The sequence below is a fragment of the Pleurodeles waltl genome, chromosome 7 (genome assembly GCF_031143425.1).
Source record: "Pleurodeles waltl isolate 20211129_DDA chromosome 7, aPleWal1.hap1.20221129, whole genome shotgun sequence".
Taxonomy (NCBI): Eukaryota; Metazoa; Chordata; class Amphibia; order Caudata; family Salamandridae; genus Pleurodeles; species Pleurodeles waltl.
In genome coordinates, this window is record NC_090446.1 from 89,149,537 (window position 1) to 89,166,332 (window position 16,796).

Here is a 16,796-nt window from a genome sequence, read left to right on the forward strand (position 1 = left end):
GATGTGCATTTCTTTCTCAACTGGAAGGCATGAGGGACTGTGTTACATTTCAGATCAGTCAGCAAGGGGCCTGGTTCCCCTTGGGAGTGGCCATAACAAAAGCGGTACCACAGAAAAGAAAGAAACCCTTTTCTTCTGTAGAATCTAGTGCTTTTGTCTGTGCTTGCTTCTCAGTACCTCATCAAGCATTGGCAATACTAATAATAAATTATGCACTGCCAACCTCACATGCCAGACAAAAGTCAAACTTACTGGCCTTACCAAAATGTGTTCTTTTACATTTGTATGCCTGCCAGATGGGCTCCGCTTTTATGTGTTTAACAGACATTTTGCACACAGCCCACTGCTTTCTGATCAACAGTGTGGACCTTTACAGCCTGATGGTGGGTGAGGGTGGAATAAAAGACTTGATATGTCTTTGACCGTACCAAAAATTACTTCCTTTTTATAAATTAAGGGTAATGACTCCGTACGTATCTTCAACATCATTTCCAGTATCTTTGTTTGGAGCCATTTCCAGAGTGGCACCCATTATCTCTGTCTTCTTGTTGCTTTTCCGTGACCTGCTCCACTTGTACTAAGCAGCCTTGGATGGAGGGGCAGGGAGGCAGGGGTCTCACTGGCACTTGCTATTGACTCTCAAGAATACTCTTATTTGCCCAATCAAAAAAAATCATATAGACAGGTTAATATTGCTAACAAAATATACATCACTTTATCGAATGGCTTCGAACTAGACAAACCTCAACCGTAAGGAAATAGGCTAACAATGTCACAGAATGTCATTAGGCAGACTAGGAAACCAACAAATAACTACTTTATTCCTCAAATTATGCAGGTGTGTAATACTGTTTCCATTCTTCTTGGGATGCAGGTGTCTTTTGTGTGATGCTGAAAGTTCCATTGAGTGCACTTTAGCTCGTTGGCTTTCGGGCTAAGGGAGACACCAGTTCATTGAAATCATGTCCCTCAGGATGATGGTTGATCAGAAAACCCCAGAAGTGGATCTGGTACTACAGTATGGTTCTAAAGCGTGGTGCATTACACACATGTCCAACCAGAAGTGGATGGCTCAGGCCACAGGACTGCCCTACATGCAGTAAATGAATCTTAAATAAATCCCTGCACCATCCCTGAGAAGAACTACTTTTGAAAGCTCTTCACATGTATACAAAAAACGTCCTGATGTCCAGATGCCTGCGGAACCCTGAATTGCCTAATTAATGAAACAATAAAGAGAGAGCTTTCGCAGAATTGTATGACAAGGTGAGAAGTTATTATTGCTTTGTAGCCGTCCTCTAATCTTCAAAACACCAAATATTTACCTTTTCTAACCTACTTGCACTGCGCCTGCTGTTCAGGGGGTCCCATAAGCACAAGGGGCAGACCAATATGTCTTTAATTCTTTAAAGACATATTGATTCAGACTGGGGCCCCAATATGCCCCTCTTCTGGTGTTGTAATCCACCTGTACAACCCTGGTCATATATATTCTCAACTATGGACTGTGGGATTCCCCAGGGCTTGGCCTTGTCCCCCCAATAGTTTAACATCTTCAAGAAGACCCTCATAGGTAAGGGCACTAGGGTCTAATGTCCCATTCTTATGAAGATGACACTCAGATTTATCTACACATTAGAGGCCCTCAAGAAAGGTTCACTACATTGTCGTTGGCACTTCACTCTGTGGTGCTGGCAGGTGAAGTTCAGTGGCCACAACAGGCTAACTGTTGCAATAATTCGAGGTGAAGCAGCAGCATTAGAGTACCACCAATAGGTGACACCGAATAACAATTAAAGGCCTCTGAAAAACAGTATCAAAATGCTATATTAAGGATTCAAAAGTCCTTGCACAGTTCATGGGCCTCAGTCCTTTGAGGACCACCGAGCCTGCTGAAAACCTCAACATGGCCATCTCAACTCCTCACTATCTGTGGGCAGAATTGGCAAGGCCAGGAAAAACTAAAATTCTGGGGGTTGCCTTGAAATACGAATTCCCAGACTTCTGCTGTGGGTCAGTTGTATCAGCTCAAAGGTGCATAGACATAACTTTGCCAAGAGTAGCACAGGTTGGTGATGCTTTGCCTGATAAATGCAAAACTGTATTACGCTAATTGTTAGTATGCAAGGCTTCTTGCACAACAAATCCTTGTTGTCGGCAGAACAGCATACTTGTTCCTGTGGATGCAGAGTCTCCATTTGTTTTTCCACACCATCATCCTAGTGCAATCTAGCTGACTGTCCAGAACAGGAACATATCCTGGGATCTGTTTCTCATATTTAAATGTATTCATCGGGTAGTTCATGTGGATCTGATATTCCGGCAACCTCTGGAATGAAGAAGACTACTTTACATTAGTTTTTCTCTTTCCCTCGTCTACTGCTAGAGACCCTCTATTCCTCTCTTCTCTTAAATCATTCATTCCTACTCTTGGAGCTTCCCCATATACACTGCCATTTTTTTAGATCTCATTCATAGTAAAGACTGGTGCCCAATTTTCTAAACTCATTCAAAGTACAGCCGGGGGGGGGGGGGGGGGGGATCCTAATTTATCACTCTCTGTAACTTGTCCACTCCAACAGCCTGTGGCCATAACATGTTTTCATATTTTCTTCATCCCACCCTCCCTCAGAATTTGGGACTAGGAAGACAATCTGCCCTCCAGTCTGCACCATACACCCCCAGAGCAACAATATATTCTTTCCTATGCTTTATCCTATCACTGCTAGGTGTTTGGTGTCCCCCTACAGTCTCCATTTCATTTGAATGTATCAACCCCAGCGTTTGTTGACTACTGTTTGTTGTTCCCAGAGTTCTTCGTCAAATCTGCTCTTCAGCCCCAAAGTATTGTATTCCACCTGTCTACACCCTGAAGAGAAATTTGGAAATTGATTTTGAACCTGAGGAATCGCCCACTGTTTCCCCCACACACTGCCTCTCCCCAACTTGCACACTTCCACCGTCAGCCGTGCGAAAATGACAAACGTGAGTGCAGGATGTAAGAGGTCAGGGTGGGGGTGAGCATCAGACATTTTGACAGTACATGAGTTTTTCATTCAGATGAACTGGTCAGCGGTAAGATTTCAGCTCTGAGAGATTGTCCATGGTCAATCTCACCACCCTCTTCCATGTGGGAGCTTCTGACTGACCCCCCATACAAAGCGTCTTCATTCATGCTCTCTGGTGTTGCCAGGTGCATGTCCTTCCCTTCTTCCTGCTGTGGTGTGACACAATGCCATGCTGCTGCTACCCCGCTGAAAGGAGGTGGCTGATGGGCTGGGAGGGGCCCCTCTTCTGCGATGGAGGTGGGCATGTCGCCAAGGTCCTGCGTCACTTGCACCGGTCGGGCGCTGCCTTCTGTGCTTGCTGGAGGACCCACCATCGTCTGTGGGAATACGTAAATGTCACCATTGATGGTGACTTTCTTGCCTTCTATGTGAACTCCATTATTCGTGCCTAGAAAGAAAGATGCAACAGGAAAAATGTTAGGAGCTAATATATTAGAATATCGAAATTTAGAGACGTTTTCAAGGCATACTTTTTTTGCTTCTTTGTCATTACATTTTATTCGAATCCCTTTCATAGTTTGCTATCATCAGTCATTTGGTGATACAAACACAATATTATCATATTTTACTGTACTGATCAAAGTAACAACTGCAAGAAAATACATCCTGTCAGAAACTGTTAAATCCATTTACAGTTTCCACAGAATACTGTAGAATGTTACTAAACTAAATTTGCTTACTGAACGAAGAAATGCATCTACTGAATGTTGAAAAGAGAACATAAAATCTATTTATTGGGATACAGCACGCAGTAATGGTTCTTTATTTCACCGGAAAGTATTTCTGCCGATGGTGCAGTAGACCCTTTATTATCTCTGTAAAACACAGGAACAGGACTTGCTAGTCGACAGCTGTTCTGTAGGCAACACACGTATATAGCTGTATTTAAACCTGGCTGTTTTTGGATGGATACACACAGGCTCCACACACTGATTTTGTAAATTGAAATTCTAAATTCTCAACAAATTCAATGCAGCGATTCATTGATATTATGTGTATTTGTAAAGTGCACTATCGCCCGCAAGTGTATCCTGGTGCTAAGTAGGAGTGTGTGCCTGGCCCTACCTATGGTAGCTTGGTTAACTGAAAAGCCAGTTCTTCCTTCAACTTCTTACAAAATTCAAGAAGAGAAGAGGAGGTTCTTGTGTGCATTGGTAAAGAAGCCACATTTTCAATGGTCTTTGATTCAGAGTAACAAGCTAGACCTCTTAATTTGGTGTGTGTTGGACTTCATATTTGCTTTATCACCCTCCCTGTTTTCCTCTTTCTGCCACTCAATCCTGATTCACTTGAATTTCCTCATAATGACCTATCCACTGGTGCCCTTGATACTTTCTTCACTATCACCCTCCCAGCCTTTTTTGTTTTTCCATCACTCTGATTGCAGCATCTCTGGAAATAAACTTCTTATCTTCTTCACAAGCATTGGCATGTTTCACAACTGCCCTCACCTGCAGGAATCTGTTTCCCATTGCTGCTGTCTGCTGCCTGCCGTGTCATTTTCTGGGTTCGTTTGGAGCTCTCTGTGCAACTCTTCTTACCAGACATTGATTTTTGGGAACCTTGGGTGCCGGGACCTGCAGAGGGAGACATTGGTTCGGTCTCTTGCATGTAGGGGCCTCCACCTAGAAATTCAAGTGGGGCCTCTAGCTGAAGATTTTCACATAACATTTTCAAGGCAAGGTCATTTGGCCTGAAGGATGCTTCAATTTCTGATTCATGTGTAGGCTCCTCCACAGGGCCATTCTGCACTCCAGTAGGGCCATGCGACAAGAGAGGCTCAGCCGCAGGTGGTCTCTCCGAATTTCCTTGATGATGAGGATTTTCTGTCTGCAAGGAAAGACAATGAAGCATTGTTTTCTATAATTCTTCTTACACCAAACAATTCCTTTTTACCCTAATCTTTGTCCAGTACCTAACCGTCTAATAAAAAATGTAGTACTAAGGTTCATACTCATTTTTTTTACAATATAAATTATTTAATTTATTTTAGAACTGAAGATATACTTAGTTTTAGAACAAAGTAACTAGTTCTTTTAGTTACTTTTACAATTAGTGTAGTTAGATTTAGGGAGAGGGAATGGTCAGAATAATTAAAATTAATGTAGTTATATGAAATTCCAATTATGATTTGGGAAACAGAATTATGGTAAAGTTTGTGCGAGTGGGACGAAGTAAAGGTAGGATAAAGCAAATGTATAAGGGGGAAGGAAATGAAATGAAAGAATGGATGTGGAAGTAAAGGTAGTTGAAGTAAGTGACAAGAGTATACTACCATAAAGACTCTAAATTATCTTTTCAATAATGTTTGTCCTTAATCCCAATCTTTGTTTTCATTCCTAATGTCTTCCTAGGGATCCTCACCTTGATCCATCTCTACACAAATGTTGCAACTCTCCTCCCTAACGTTCTAGAACCAACTTGTATTCCACTTTATCACTCCACACACACATTCTTCTTTATTTCTAAATCCTCCTAAAATCAACCACGCATATATTATTCAATGCCTCACCCTATTCCATTACTTCATCCTAAACCATTATAATTACAGCTTCCATTCACCACTCCACACCTGTAACCTTTCAAACCCTCATCCCAAATATCTCCTTTAGAATGCGACCTGCAATCACAATTAAATTCCTTCGGTAACCCAGTATCCAGTTCCCACTCCCTACGTTTTCAACCATCACCAATGATGTAGCCCTCATCACAGAGCAAGGCTTCTTCACCATCTCTAAGAACTACCTTACTTCTTTCCACACAAACTATGCTCTTTAGCATCCCATGGCACGAGCTTTAGCACACCATCCATTGGTGAAGTTCTAAAATCTGATATCAAAAAGGTCAGGCAAAGCTCTCTGCATCTTCTCTCTTGTGCCAAACCCAAGAGTCTTGAGTCCATCACCATGGTCTCAAATAGGCAGTGTGGGAAGAGGTCTTACGCTGTGAAAGCGTAGTCCAAGCCAAACAACACAAGGGAAGTGCAAGAGCATGTTCTTCAGCTTTGTGAATGTTTCCTCCTTGTACCATGACACATCTGCCCTTGAGCTCCTAGGCAAAAAAAGAGGACTGTGCTCATTAGCCTCCAACTCCTGGGACCTCTTCATCTTGTGGTCCGGTAGGTAAACGTATTAATTAAGGACAGGCATATGGGAAAAGTAGGAGTACTCAAGCTTTTTGGGGAAAAGGTATTAGTCTTGCTGTCATCTTTTTCCACCGCTCTCTTTAATGAAGCAATCCTTTTACAGACTACCATGAATTGTAAACCCTTGGCTGGCATAATTTCACAGGCAGGCCTGCATGTGTGCACACACACACACACACACTTCTCTTTCCCTCTCACACCCTAATTTCCCCCACCCTGTTTTATTGTGACCTCTTACCTTCTCTCTTTCCCCATTTTCTCTTCTGCCCCAGCCTGGTCCTTTCCACTTCAAACCTCTGCATTTCAGCAGACCAGATACCAAAGGGCACCTACTCAAACAACTATGAAGAATGTTTTTATCACAAAGCTCATTCCACAGTCCCTCTTCAAAGTTTCTTCCTTTCCACGTGTCCACCCCCAGCATTTCGATACAGCCTCTGGGTTGCAAAAAAGTGCTTTAGAAGCACCTAGAATGGAACAACATAGCCCTCTTCTTATGCTTAGAACACCAAACTTTATCTGTCACTCATCCACCCTCACTTACCAAATTCCAGCCCCAATGTATTTGAAAAACATCCACATTTCAAGTGTATGTGATTTCTCTCTAGCACTCAACAACCAGCAATCTACATACAAACACACACTAAATTTGATTAAAGTCCATTCTTCATTTCCCAAATCTGTAGCTTATCACAGCAAGTCACAAATGCCAATACTGACCACAGCGCAGAAGTCAGTTAATCATGGAGAAGAAAACAGTTGCACAATCCTGGAGGAGGAGAAAATAAAACATCTTCTCTATCTTTGTCTGGATTTAACTATCACTCGATGAGAGGGAGACATTGTAGAGAAGTGGTACAGTGAAAAGAGAGAAAATGGTGGTGTGGCCAGAGAGTAAAGGGTGAGAATTGGTGGCAGGGAGGATGCATTGAATAGAAACAATTGATGATCTCATGGAGACCTTGACAGAGTAAGTTATGAAGTTATTCACGCACACATCAGGGGGAGACAGAGTTCTGATCATGAAGGCAAATGGTATGCTGCTCGAAATGTCTTGAATATTTATTAGGTTTATGGTTCTTGGACAGGCCAATGAGGCACGTTTATCTTATACATGTCCTTCTACTATTTTTTAAAAACATTTTTGCATGGCCATGTCCCTCTAACCCTCCAATTCCAGTGTGGCTGCCATGCAGGCACCAGTATGATCCCAACCCTTTTTTGTTTTTACTGCTGTAATGAGTTCATTATCCTAGTCCACTTCAATTCATCCATGCTGCTGCATAAGGCTAGAAGAGTGGGTAGTTTTGCAAACGTTATGGCTTTTTGTTCAATTTAACCAACTGTGTCAACTTCATAAGACTGGTGAAGTTGAAATAAGACTGTGCAAAACAGCCTTCTAAAACTGTGGGACTGACTTACAGGTTGAGGGATAGGGTACCCTTCAGAAAACATGACAAAGTACCCTGCCCCTAAACTCGCAGTCCACCTGCCTCATTTAGGTGGATGGACGGTAATTATTCTTTTAATACATCCCCTGTTGTCTGTGTCAACAGAATACTTCCTCTGACGGCCTGACGAAGTAGGGGATGCCAGAAGACAGACTTTATATCATCTGCCTTTTTTTTAGGGTAGATGATGTAAAGGCTTTTTTCCTGTAAGTCAATGCCATGAAAACCCTGCTTCAGGGACTTGAAAACAAAACAAAAATGTGCTCCACACCCTGGGAGAAAACTCTCAGGGTGTGGGGGCAATTAGTTTTTTTTAAAAAACAAAATCCCTCTTTCGGAGTCTGTTTTTGAAAAACAAAACAATTTGTACTGATCACAGTACTGTCAGTCAATCTTTTCTTACATTAACAGTGACCACCATTATAGCAATTACTATAAAAGTAGGGAGTTGTCTGCTAGGCTGACGGGCAACTCTAAATTTGGTGGACAAGTTTTCCAAGGAATGGTGGAGATACTGCCCTTCGTCATCCCAATGGAGTAAACTCTGTCTGCCAAGCTCTAAATCAGGCCCTACATCTTATAGGCACAAAACCCTTCTAAAACTGCTATACGTACAAGAACATTCCTGCAGCGAAACTTTGTTGCAAGTTTAATTGCCCTGGTAAACATTCTTGCATGGAATGTTACCAGCAGACAAATCTGTGTTGTGGTAACAAAGTTTACAACTTTGAAGATAGTCTTTCTGAGTTGTGGCCCTTCTTGGTTGTGCAAATGTGGGTCAGCACATCCCTCTCCTCTCACACCCCACCCCACCAGATCTCTGTCCCTATGGCCACAATGTTCAGCTGGTGGTCACATTTTCTTCTAGAAGGGTTATAAGCTCACCAAGACGGTCAGTGAGGGAAACTTAGCAGTGACATTGTCTGCTTGGAACATATTGCAGTAAAATGTGTGCATATGCGTGTTTAGCAAAGTAGAAAGGATAAAAGTGACTTGTACTCACCCGGTGTCCATGCCGGAAAAACATCCCTTTGAGAGAAAGAAGAAAATGATTGAGCACAGTTGGCTTATGAATGAAGAATGACTTTAGATTATGTACATTACTGAAACATTGACAAAATCTGACTGATCAACACCAAAATCTCTTGTGCAACATTCTCTTTAGGATCTTTTGGCTTCTGGGGTCACAGAGAGTCTGTGAATCAGTCAAGTCATCTGCTTAAAGCAAAGTTTAAATATTTCAGGTACTACAGATTGCAGAGTCTCTCATGGTTCATACCGGCTAACAGGCAATGATAATACAAAATACAGAACAAGGTAGTATGCAATGTAATTGAAAAACAAAATAATAGAAACCCATTTCCCAGAACCAAAATAATTTTAGTTGAAACACAAATGAATATAAATTCACTTTGGTTGTAAATGAACCATAAACAATTAAAACACAAAGTTAATGAACTAAACTAAAGAAAAAGTTGAAATCAGAAAAAAACTCTGTTGAGCCTATAGTAACTCCCAAATAGGCAAGGTGGTTTTAATACTAAATAGAGAGTAAAATAGGCAACAGGACAAACATAGAGGGAGGGAAAAGTAAAGGTAAAGAAGAGGCTCCACAAAAAAAACAGAGACAGAGAAAAGAACAGCATAGAGAAACAATGGAAAAACTAATTTTGCCACACCCTTCAGGGAAACAAGGGAAGGGTTGCAGGAAGCAGAAAGGAACACGGAAAGAAAAACAGCTGGGAAAGGAGGAAAGGGTTTTCAGGGTGTGACAGCATATCGGAAGGGGTGAAGGGAAAAAGATTGGTGTGAGGATTGTAGAAAAAACAACAAGAGATCCAATTTTCGAACTTACTGTTATTTGTACCTTTCAGGGAACAAAGTAAAATTAATTTTAAAAAAATACATTCTCTGAACAGGATTCTACAACAAATCGTTTTCACTTTGAAAACATTGATGAAACCATTTGAGTAGAACTCCCCCTCTGAATTGATATTCTAAGAAATTGTTTGTTCAGTAAAGTCACAAGCAACCATAGAAAAAAACCTCAATTTAGAATACTAGTTAATTATACATCAAACCACCCCCTTTGCTCTCTTTGAGTATTACAGTTTCCAGGACCACACCTCTTGCACCATCCTATCTAAATTCAGTAGGGGCTGGGCATGTAGGTAGAGTGGGGGAGCTGGAAAATGTGGTGTTGAAGCGCACATGCATGCAAGATAAATGGTGTGTGTAAATAAAGAAAATCTATGCTTGCTGCATGACATCCAACGTCCAACTCGCTCCGGTCTCCAGCAAATGCAATCCTGGCACTGCTTTCATGCTTATAACAAGCATGAAAGAAGTGCCAGGATTGGATAAAGCAGCCTCTCTCTGTGCTCTTTAGAGCACTGGAGGCTGTACTTTCTCTAACCCAGCTGTCTTATGTCAGCTTGGTTAGAGGAGTTTAAAGTGCGCATGTCTGGCTGGCTGTCACAAGAAGGCTGGCCAAAAAGACATGCGCATTTTAAACTGGGCACAGCTCACTGCTGACACTCAGAAGCAGTGGCCCTGCCCCATCCTGACATTCGGTTCAGGACTGGAGGATGGAAAATAAAATGGTAATAAATTTACTTTATTACTATTTTATTATTCATTCCCGGGGGGTATTTTAGGCAGAGGGGCGACGCTCCTCTGCCCTAGAGGAGGAATCACCGCTGTCTAAATTAAATACTTTCTCATACACTTATTCCTGGCCCTCTTTCCTAAATCCTGTTCTCCTACAGGAAGCCTTTCTTCCCATTCCTCTTTCTCTCTCCTACTGTGGTGAGTTGGAAATGCTGCTGCAGTTTACCTAGGCAGCATCTCCAGCGCTAACAAAATGTGTGAATTGATCAATAGGAAACACTAATATGATTCAGTGAAATTTTCTGCTTTTATTAATTTTTTTCTGTTAAGGATCAGAAAGGATACAAAAAATAATAATAAAATAAAGGAAGAAATTTACAATAATGGCTGAGGTAAACCGGTCTGGAGTATTACTCTATGTTCTTGTATGCCACATATTTGCAGCTGATAAATAATGAAAACTATCTCAGAGAGACCTTGTTGTATGGATGCCTGATGAGATGGGGATCATAGATCATTTTAACGGGGGAAATCACTGTAACGGGTCACTGAAACTAACTGCCAATTCCATCTCAGAGGAATGAGTCAGAGTAGGCAAGGTCCTTGACTACTTGAGTCGGTCACTGTGGAAATGCAAGGATTGGTGTCAGACTTTGCTTATCCAAAATGGCGGCTAAACGTTTTACCAACAATGGCGATTGGTCAAGTTCTGCAGAGTTGCTCAGTTGAACTATGTCCAATATTGGAATTCTGTTTGTATCTTGAATGGTTCAGATTCTAGGACCATATTAGACTGTAGATACATCCCTTGATTCATTTGCTTGGCTTTGTACTTTTGTTTGCAGCTCTGAAGTCAATCAAGAATCTGATTGAACATTCCTGATGATGGCTTCAACTATCCCTTGAACTGCTCTTTGCTTTGATCCTCTGGTAACAGAGGAAGACAGGGGTAGTGGCAACCTTTTTTCTTTTTCAGCATACACGTAATTTAAGGACAGTCATAGACTACAACTTCTACAATTGTCCATGGTCCTCCTTTAAACTTCCTTGGAACTCATAACTAAGAGGTCAGAGGAAAGCACAATAAATAGATAGTTTTCTGGGCTCTGAAAGCCATGTTTACTTTCTGTAGTTCTTGCTTTTGCCCCTCATATCAAGGAGGTTGTCAAGGGGATACAGCAGGGTGTAGTTTCCCCATTCCATAACCTCCCATTTATAGTACATAGGAAGCTTACTATTTACTGCTGAGCAAAAACATGCAGAAATATTTCCTTGTGAGACACTTGTAAAGTGAAAGGATGCTGGATTTTGCCTCCATTTCTGTTTTGAGGGCAGCAGGTGAACGATGTTGTGTAGGCGAAGTGTGACAGACAAGCATGCACGCAACAACCCAATGGACGCCAGTAGCCCTCAGTCTATACCTCAAGACCCTACTGCTTCCAGCTGCCAGTCCTCTTGCGTGCTAGTTAGAGAGGTAACCTTAAGGTATGAGAAGACTGAGGCATTTTCTATGATAATCTGGACATTCATTGATTACTGGGCAATCTAACTAGTGGTTGTAGTAATTTACCACTGGTGACCCTGCGTCTCAATTACTGTTGTACTCTAATTTGATACTCAAGTTACTTCCTTTGTAGACTTGACTGCCAAGTTATAGCTAGATATAGCAGTCAAGGATTACTCTGGGCTGGATGTACAGCTACAGCTTGACATCATGATCTTTCTGAAAAAGTTCAACATCCAGTAAAACTATTGCTTTGAAAAAAAAAATGTGTACGAAGATACAATTTTGCATTTCTTAAATAGCTACTTCATAGAAATCGCTATATAGGAAATGCAAAATGCTATGTACAATGATACAGATTTCCTAATAGCGAATCCTACAAAGTAGGAATCGCTATTAGGAAATTAGTATTAAGAAATCCCATTGCATTTGAGTCAATAGGCCGGTTTTGCATTTCCTAAATAGCGATTTCTTATTGAGAAACTGCTGTTTAGGAAATGCAAAACCAGATATGGCAATGGGAAAAATCTACCCCTCCCCCCCGGTGCACCCCAAAAATAGGGGTGCACCTGTAGAGCACACATATGCGTAAGTAGCATATGTGTGCTCTATTACAATTTTAAAAAGCACCTTGGTGTGCTTTTTTTTTAATTGCACCTGGTTACCACGACTTCAAGCCGGTGATAATTGCATCTCCAAAATGCCCAAATCACATTTTGAAAATGCATTGCACATCAGAATAGGAAATGCAAATAGGAAATCCCTATTTGCATTTTCTATTCTGGGAATCGCAAATTGCGATTTCTACAGAGAAGGAATCACAATTTGTGATTCCTTAAGGGGCTTTGTACATTAGAAAAGCCCAGTTTGCATTTAATAACGGCCAGAAATATCGCTTTGGCCTGTCCAGAAATGCAAACAGGCTTCGTACATCTGGCCCTAGGACTCCAAACCCAGACGTTTATCATTGACAAATTAAATTAGTCCAAAATTAAAGTTACAACTCTGAATGGTCTCAAAGGTCAATGTTCCAACAGTGTTGATATTGGTGGTAGGCATGGGCTTATGACTTGCAGTAAGGTCCCTATTACAACCAACATTAGAGGCCTACATATCACAAATGGAGATGCTGATTAAACTTTTGGTGAGGGGGGCATCCTTACATCTCACTGATTCCTACCAGCAGCCTCAAGAACACTGGCATCAAAGTAGGTTCAACTACACCTTAAAATATGATATCTCTAAAATCATATGTCAGAGAGAGATGGTTTACACATCTATGGCATTAGAGAGAGCACCCTCAGCCAATGGACGCCAACACAAGGTTGAAAGGAAAATCACTGGGGCACCTCGAACTGAGGGAGGTGATAACGCTCCCACAGGGTCACTTGGGTGAAGGGACAGCATACGGTGAACAACAAGCACAGTCCCACACATATCTGACACTATGCGGCTCACACTGCGCCAGGTTTAGGAATGGCTAATTATCATCAGGTTTAATGATTCCAGGGAAGGCTTAGAACCTTGAGGTATCCACTACCCAGATCCATGCCAGCTGGACCTTCTGCTTGTGATTTAGGCCACTCTAGCTTCTCTCCACCACTGACTTTCCCTGCATCACTTTTTCCAACAGAGTACTTGTTGGGATGGAAACGTTCACTGCATAGTTATGAATGTCCACCACTGCCCGAGTGCCAACTGTACTGCTGTCTGGATCCCAAATGCTGATCGTTGTTGTGAAAGGCAAGGGCTGATCATGCACGTGCACTATACAAAGACCTGTCTCACGGACTGCAGTATTGATGGACCGGAAGGGGCATCCAAAGTGCCACCCCAGTAGTGGTGGAAGGCTTCACCAGGAGTGAAGCAGCATGAGCACAGTGGTGCCAAAATACCTGTGTCACTGGATTGAGGCCGAGAGGTTCACTCGCCTTTTTTAAAAATTCAGCTGCTGTGTGCTTAACTCCCCATTGGCCAACATCAGTTAGATGTAAAGTGCTGCGCAGCGCAGGAGTGTTGAATCTCCGCTGGATGTATGAGTGCCTGCGTGAAATTGGTGTAGATATACCGGAGAGGAATACTCTACATTAGAAATGTAGTACTGTGCAGTGAAAACATGTACTGTGTGTATGTGTGCTTGCAAAAAGTACAATACATGAACGATGAAGTGTTGTGCACGAATGGTGAATGTGTGTGTTAACAGTGTGTGTGTTTGCAAGTAGCACACCACAGCAGAATACAGAAAGGCTACATTACTGAGCAGTGCGTACAGAATAAATGTGTGTGCTGAATGTAAGTGTGCATAGGGTGGCACAGTGCACGGAGGTAACAGTACTGGTTAGTGTGTATGCTCTGTGAGCATACACTGAGTGTAAGCGTGCCTGTAATGGTACATTACATTGAGGGCACTGGATTCCTTTTTGAGAAGCTCAGGCCTGCCTAGTGAAGACAAGAGGAGTAGAGGAATTCCCCCAGACTAGTTTGTGCATTGCTGCATTCCTGTGAGCTGGGTACGACACACTGAAGCAGCGAGAGAGAGAGCAAGAGAGAGAGAGGGCGAGAAAGAGAGAGGGAGACTCACCCAATACACTTCAAAGGCTGCTCTTTGATTCAGTGAGATATCACACGAAAAGGGCTTGGAGATATTTCAGGAAGAGAGATGGGGCGGATAAGAGAATCATAAAAAGTAGGCCTGCGAGCCAGGGACATACGCCTCTGATGCACATATCACTGTGGCTGCCATCCAGGTGTGAACTCTAGTCACTCCCATGGCCTGTGTTGTGAGACTATCAGAAATTGAAGTCTCTCCTGCGGTTGCCTTTCAAGAGGAGGGAGAGAAGAGAAGGGTGTACTTCACAAGGAGAATCCAAACATAAACATTCAAAGATCCAGACCCTAAGTCACATTTGGAGTCTGGAAATGAACTATAAGAAGGGGAGGTTGAGAAAACAAAAGTTGGTCATCTACCAAGCAGCCAGACGGGCTGTGTGAGGAGGGAAAGCTCTACAAGGCTTCTGCTGGGACCAGGCCTGCGGGTCAAGGCCTGCTAGACTCCCTGCTGGGTGAGGGGACATCACCCAGAGAAACCAAGACCATCTTCTCTGGAGCCTGAAGCACCAGTGCCTTCCTGCTTGCCAATACCAGTGTGCCCTGTGAGGAAGAGGAGAGTGTTGCAGAGGAGCGAGGTCCATTGAGGAGCCCAACCAAGTTGACTTCTGGTGCAAGTTGTGAGGAGATGACTGCTACACTGACTGCATCATTGCCCATGTGCAGGTTCTAGTCGGCAGCCCAGGTGTGGGCCACTGTGAAGACAGTGATGAGCAGAGTGCTGTGTGGAGCAAGCAAAGCCTGCGCTGTGCCTGTTGCAATGACCTTGTACGCCATGAAGGGCTGCTGTGAAAGTATTGCTGGAGTACGAGTGCCAAGGCCTGTGTGGAGCCTAGCGGCGACCCCCATATCCCAAAAGGAGCTGTCTTGGTATGGACTATCATGTGGTGAGGGCCGGCGCCTTGACTGGTAGCAGTACAGCAACCTTTATGCCACGACTGGAGGCCGCTATCCAGGATTGCTGAGGATTGGACCGCAGCCCTTGAAATGTGAAGCGTGTGACCCATGGGTCACTACTGAGCATCGAGGGTTGTCCAAAGTGCCCCTGTGAGCTGCGGACGGCATGAGTGCATCATCATATCAGCTGGATCCCTGCTGGAAGCATCGGAATCCAATCTAAATCCCCACCCACCCCCATTACGGAGCATCAGACTTATCAGGCTTGAGGAGCACCAGAGCGCCCCCAGTCACTGCTGCAGCTGGCGGCCTATGCTCAGGAGAGAGAGCCTGCGTTGAGATGGCAGGCACCCGTCCTGCATGCAGTCAACTCTTCTACCTGGACCAGAGCAGTGTGAAGGCCCGCCGTTGCTGCACCTTCTGACAGGACTACGAGCTCCTTCGCTGCTGGAGTGGGTAAGACTGGCTACGGGCCTATCAGCCCCCAGGAGACTAGCGGCTAAGGTCGCTGAGGCACCAAGACACTTTTGACCACTTTGCTAAAAGTCGGAGTAGAGTCTTCAGTTAAGACATACTAGTGAGCATACTCTGAACTGAGACCCCAGTGAATAGGAATTAACCCCTACCACATTACAAAGAGTGGGTGGGACAGAGAATACTAGCGCCCTGAACTCAGGGGAAATGTGTCATTTTTCATGTATGTCATTATACTACTTTGAATGCGTAGAGTTCAAACAAAATACTACTTTTTCATACAAAACTAAGGCCCATATTTAAGCAAAAAGAAGCACAACTGCGCTAGTGCAGTTGTGCAGCAAAAATATGAATGCGAGCTAACACCATTCTTTAGTGCCATCCGTGCACTGTATTTAAAAAAAGACACAAAATGGCACTAAGGAATGGTTAGTGTCATTCAAAATGATGCTAGCCAGTGCTGCATGGTGTTTGGAGAAATGGCAGTAGTGGGCCAAGAATGACTCTAGACTGATTAGTGGCAGAAATTCTGCCACTAGCCAGCCTAGCATTATTATGTCACACAAGCAGCTAAAAAAATGACTCCTAAGTATAGACAGGAGACATTACCATAACCCAATATCCACCACAGAGGACAAGTGTTCCCAGGACATCCCGAACACAACCAGTGCCAGCCAGAGGCCCCCATGTAAGTGGCCCCCGGGGCACACAACAGACAAGCATGTATACTCACCTGGGATGGGCTCCCTCATCCTGTAGTGTCCCTGTGGTGTGGGTGGTGGTGATGCTGGGGGCTGCGGGGGGGGCATCTATGGAAATGGGCCTACCAGCAATTTAACGCCTGGTCTGACCAGACGTTAAATTTTGACGCTAATCGGCCTTAGTGTCATTCTTTAGGTCTGCCTCCTTAGTGTGCGTCATTTTAGCATCAGGAGGTAAATATGGCGCTGGGGGCTGCATAATTTTTAGGAATGGGAACGCCTACCTTGCATATTATTGTCGCAATTTGATGAAAGGTGGGTTGGTGCTTCCTAAAAATG

The 16,796-nt window shown here is 43.3% G+C and overlaps 1 protein-coding gene across 1 annotated transcript in view; it reads right to left on the bottom strand.

Moving 5' to 3' along the window:
* Positions 1–690: 690 nt before the first annotated feature.
* The window catches only part of LOC138303745 (tumor necrosis factor receptor superfamily member 3-like), a 109,986-nt gene continuing 93,880 nt past the window's right edge, over positions 691–16,796 (bottom strand). Inside the window, exons 8-10 of the mRNA XM_069243123.1 lie at positions 8,668–8,693; positions 4,520–4,898; positions 691–3,456 (exon numbers count right to left, since the gene is read on the bottom strand). Coding sequence (XP_069099224.1) covers positions 3,053–3,456; positions 4,520–4,898; positions 8,668–8,693 — 809 coding nt within the window. The 3' untranslated portion in view covers positions 691–3,052. The remainder of the gene's footprint in view (positions 3,457–4,519; positions 4,899–8,667; positions 8,694–16,796) is intronic.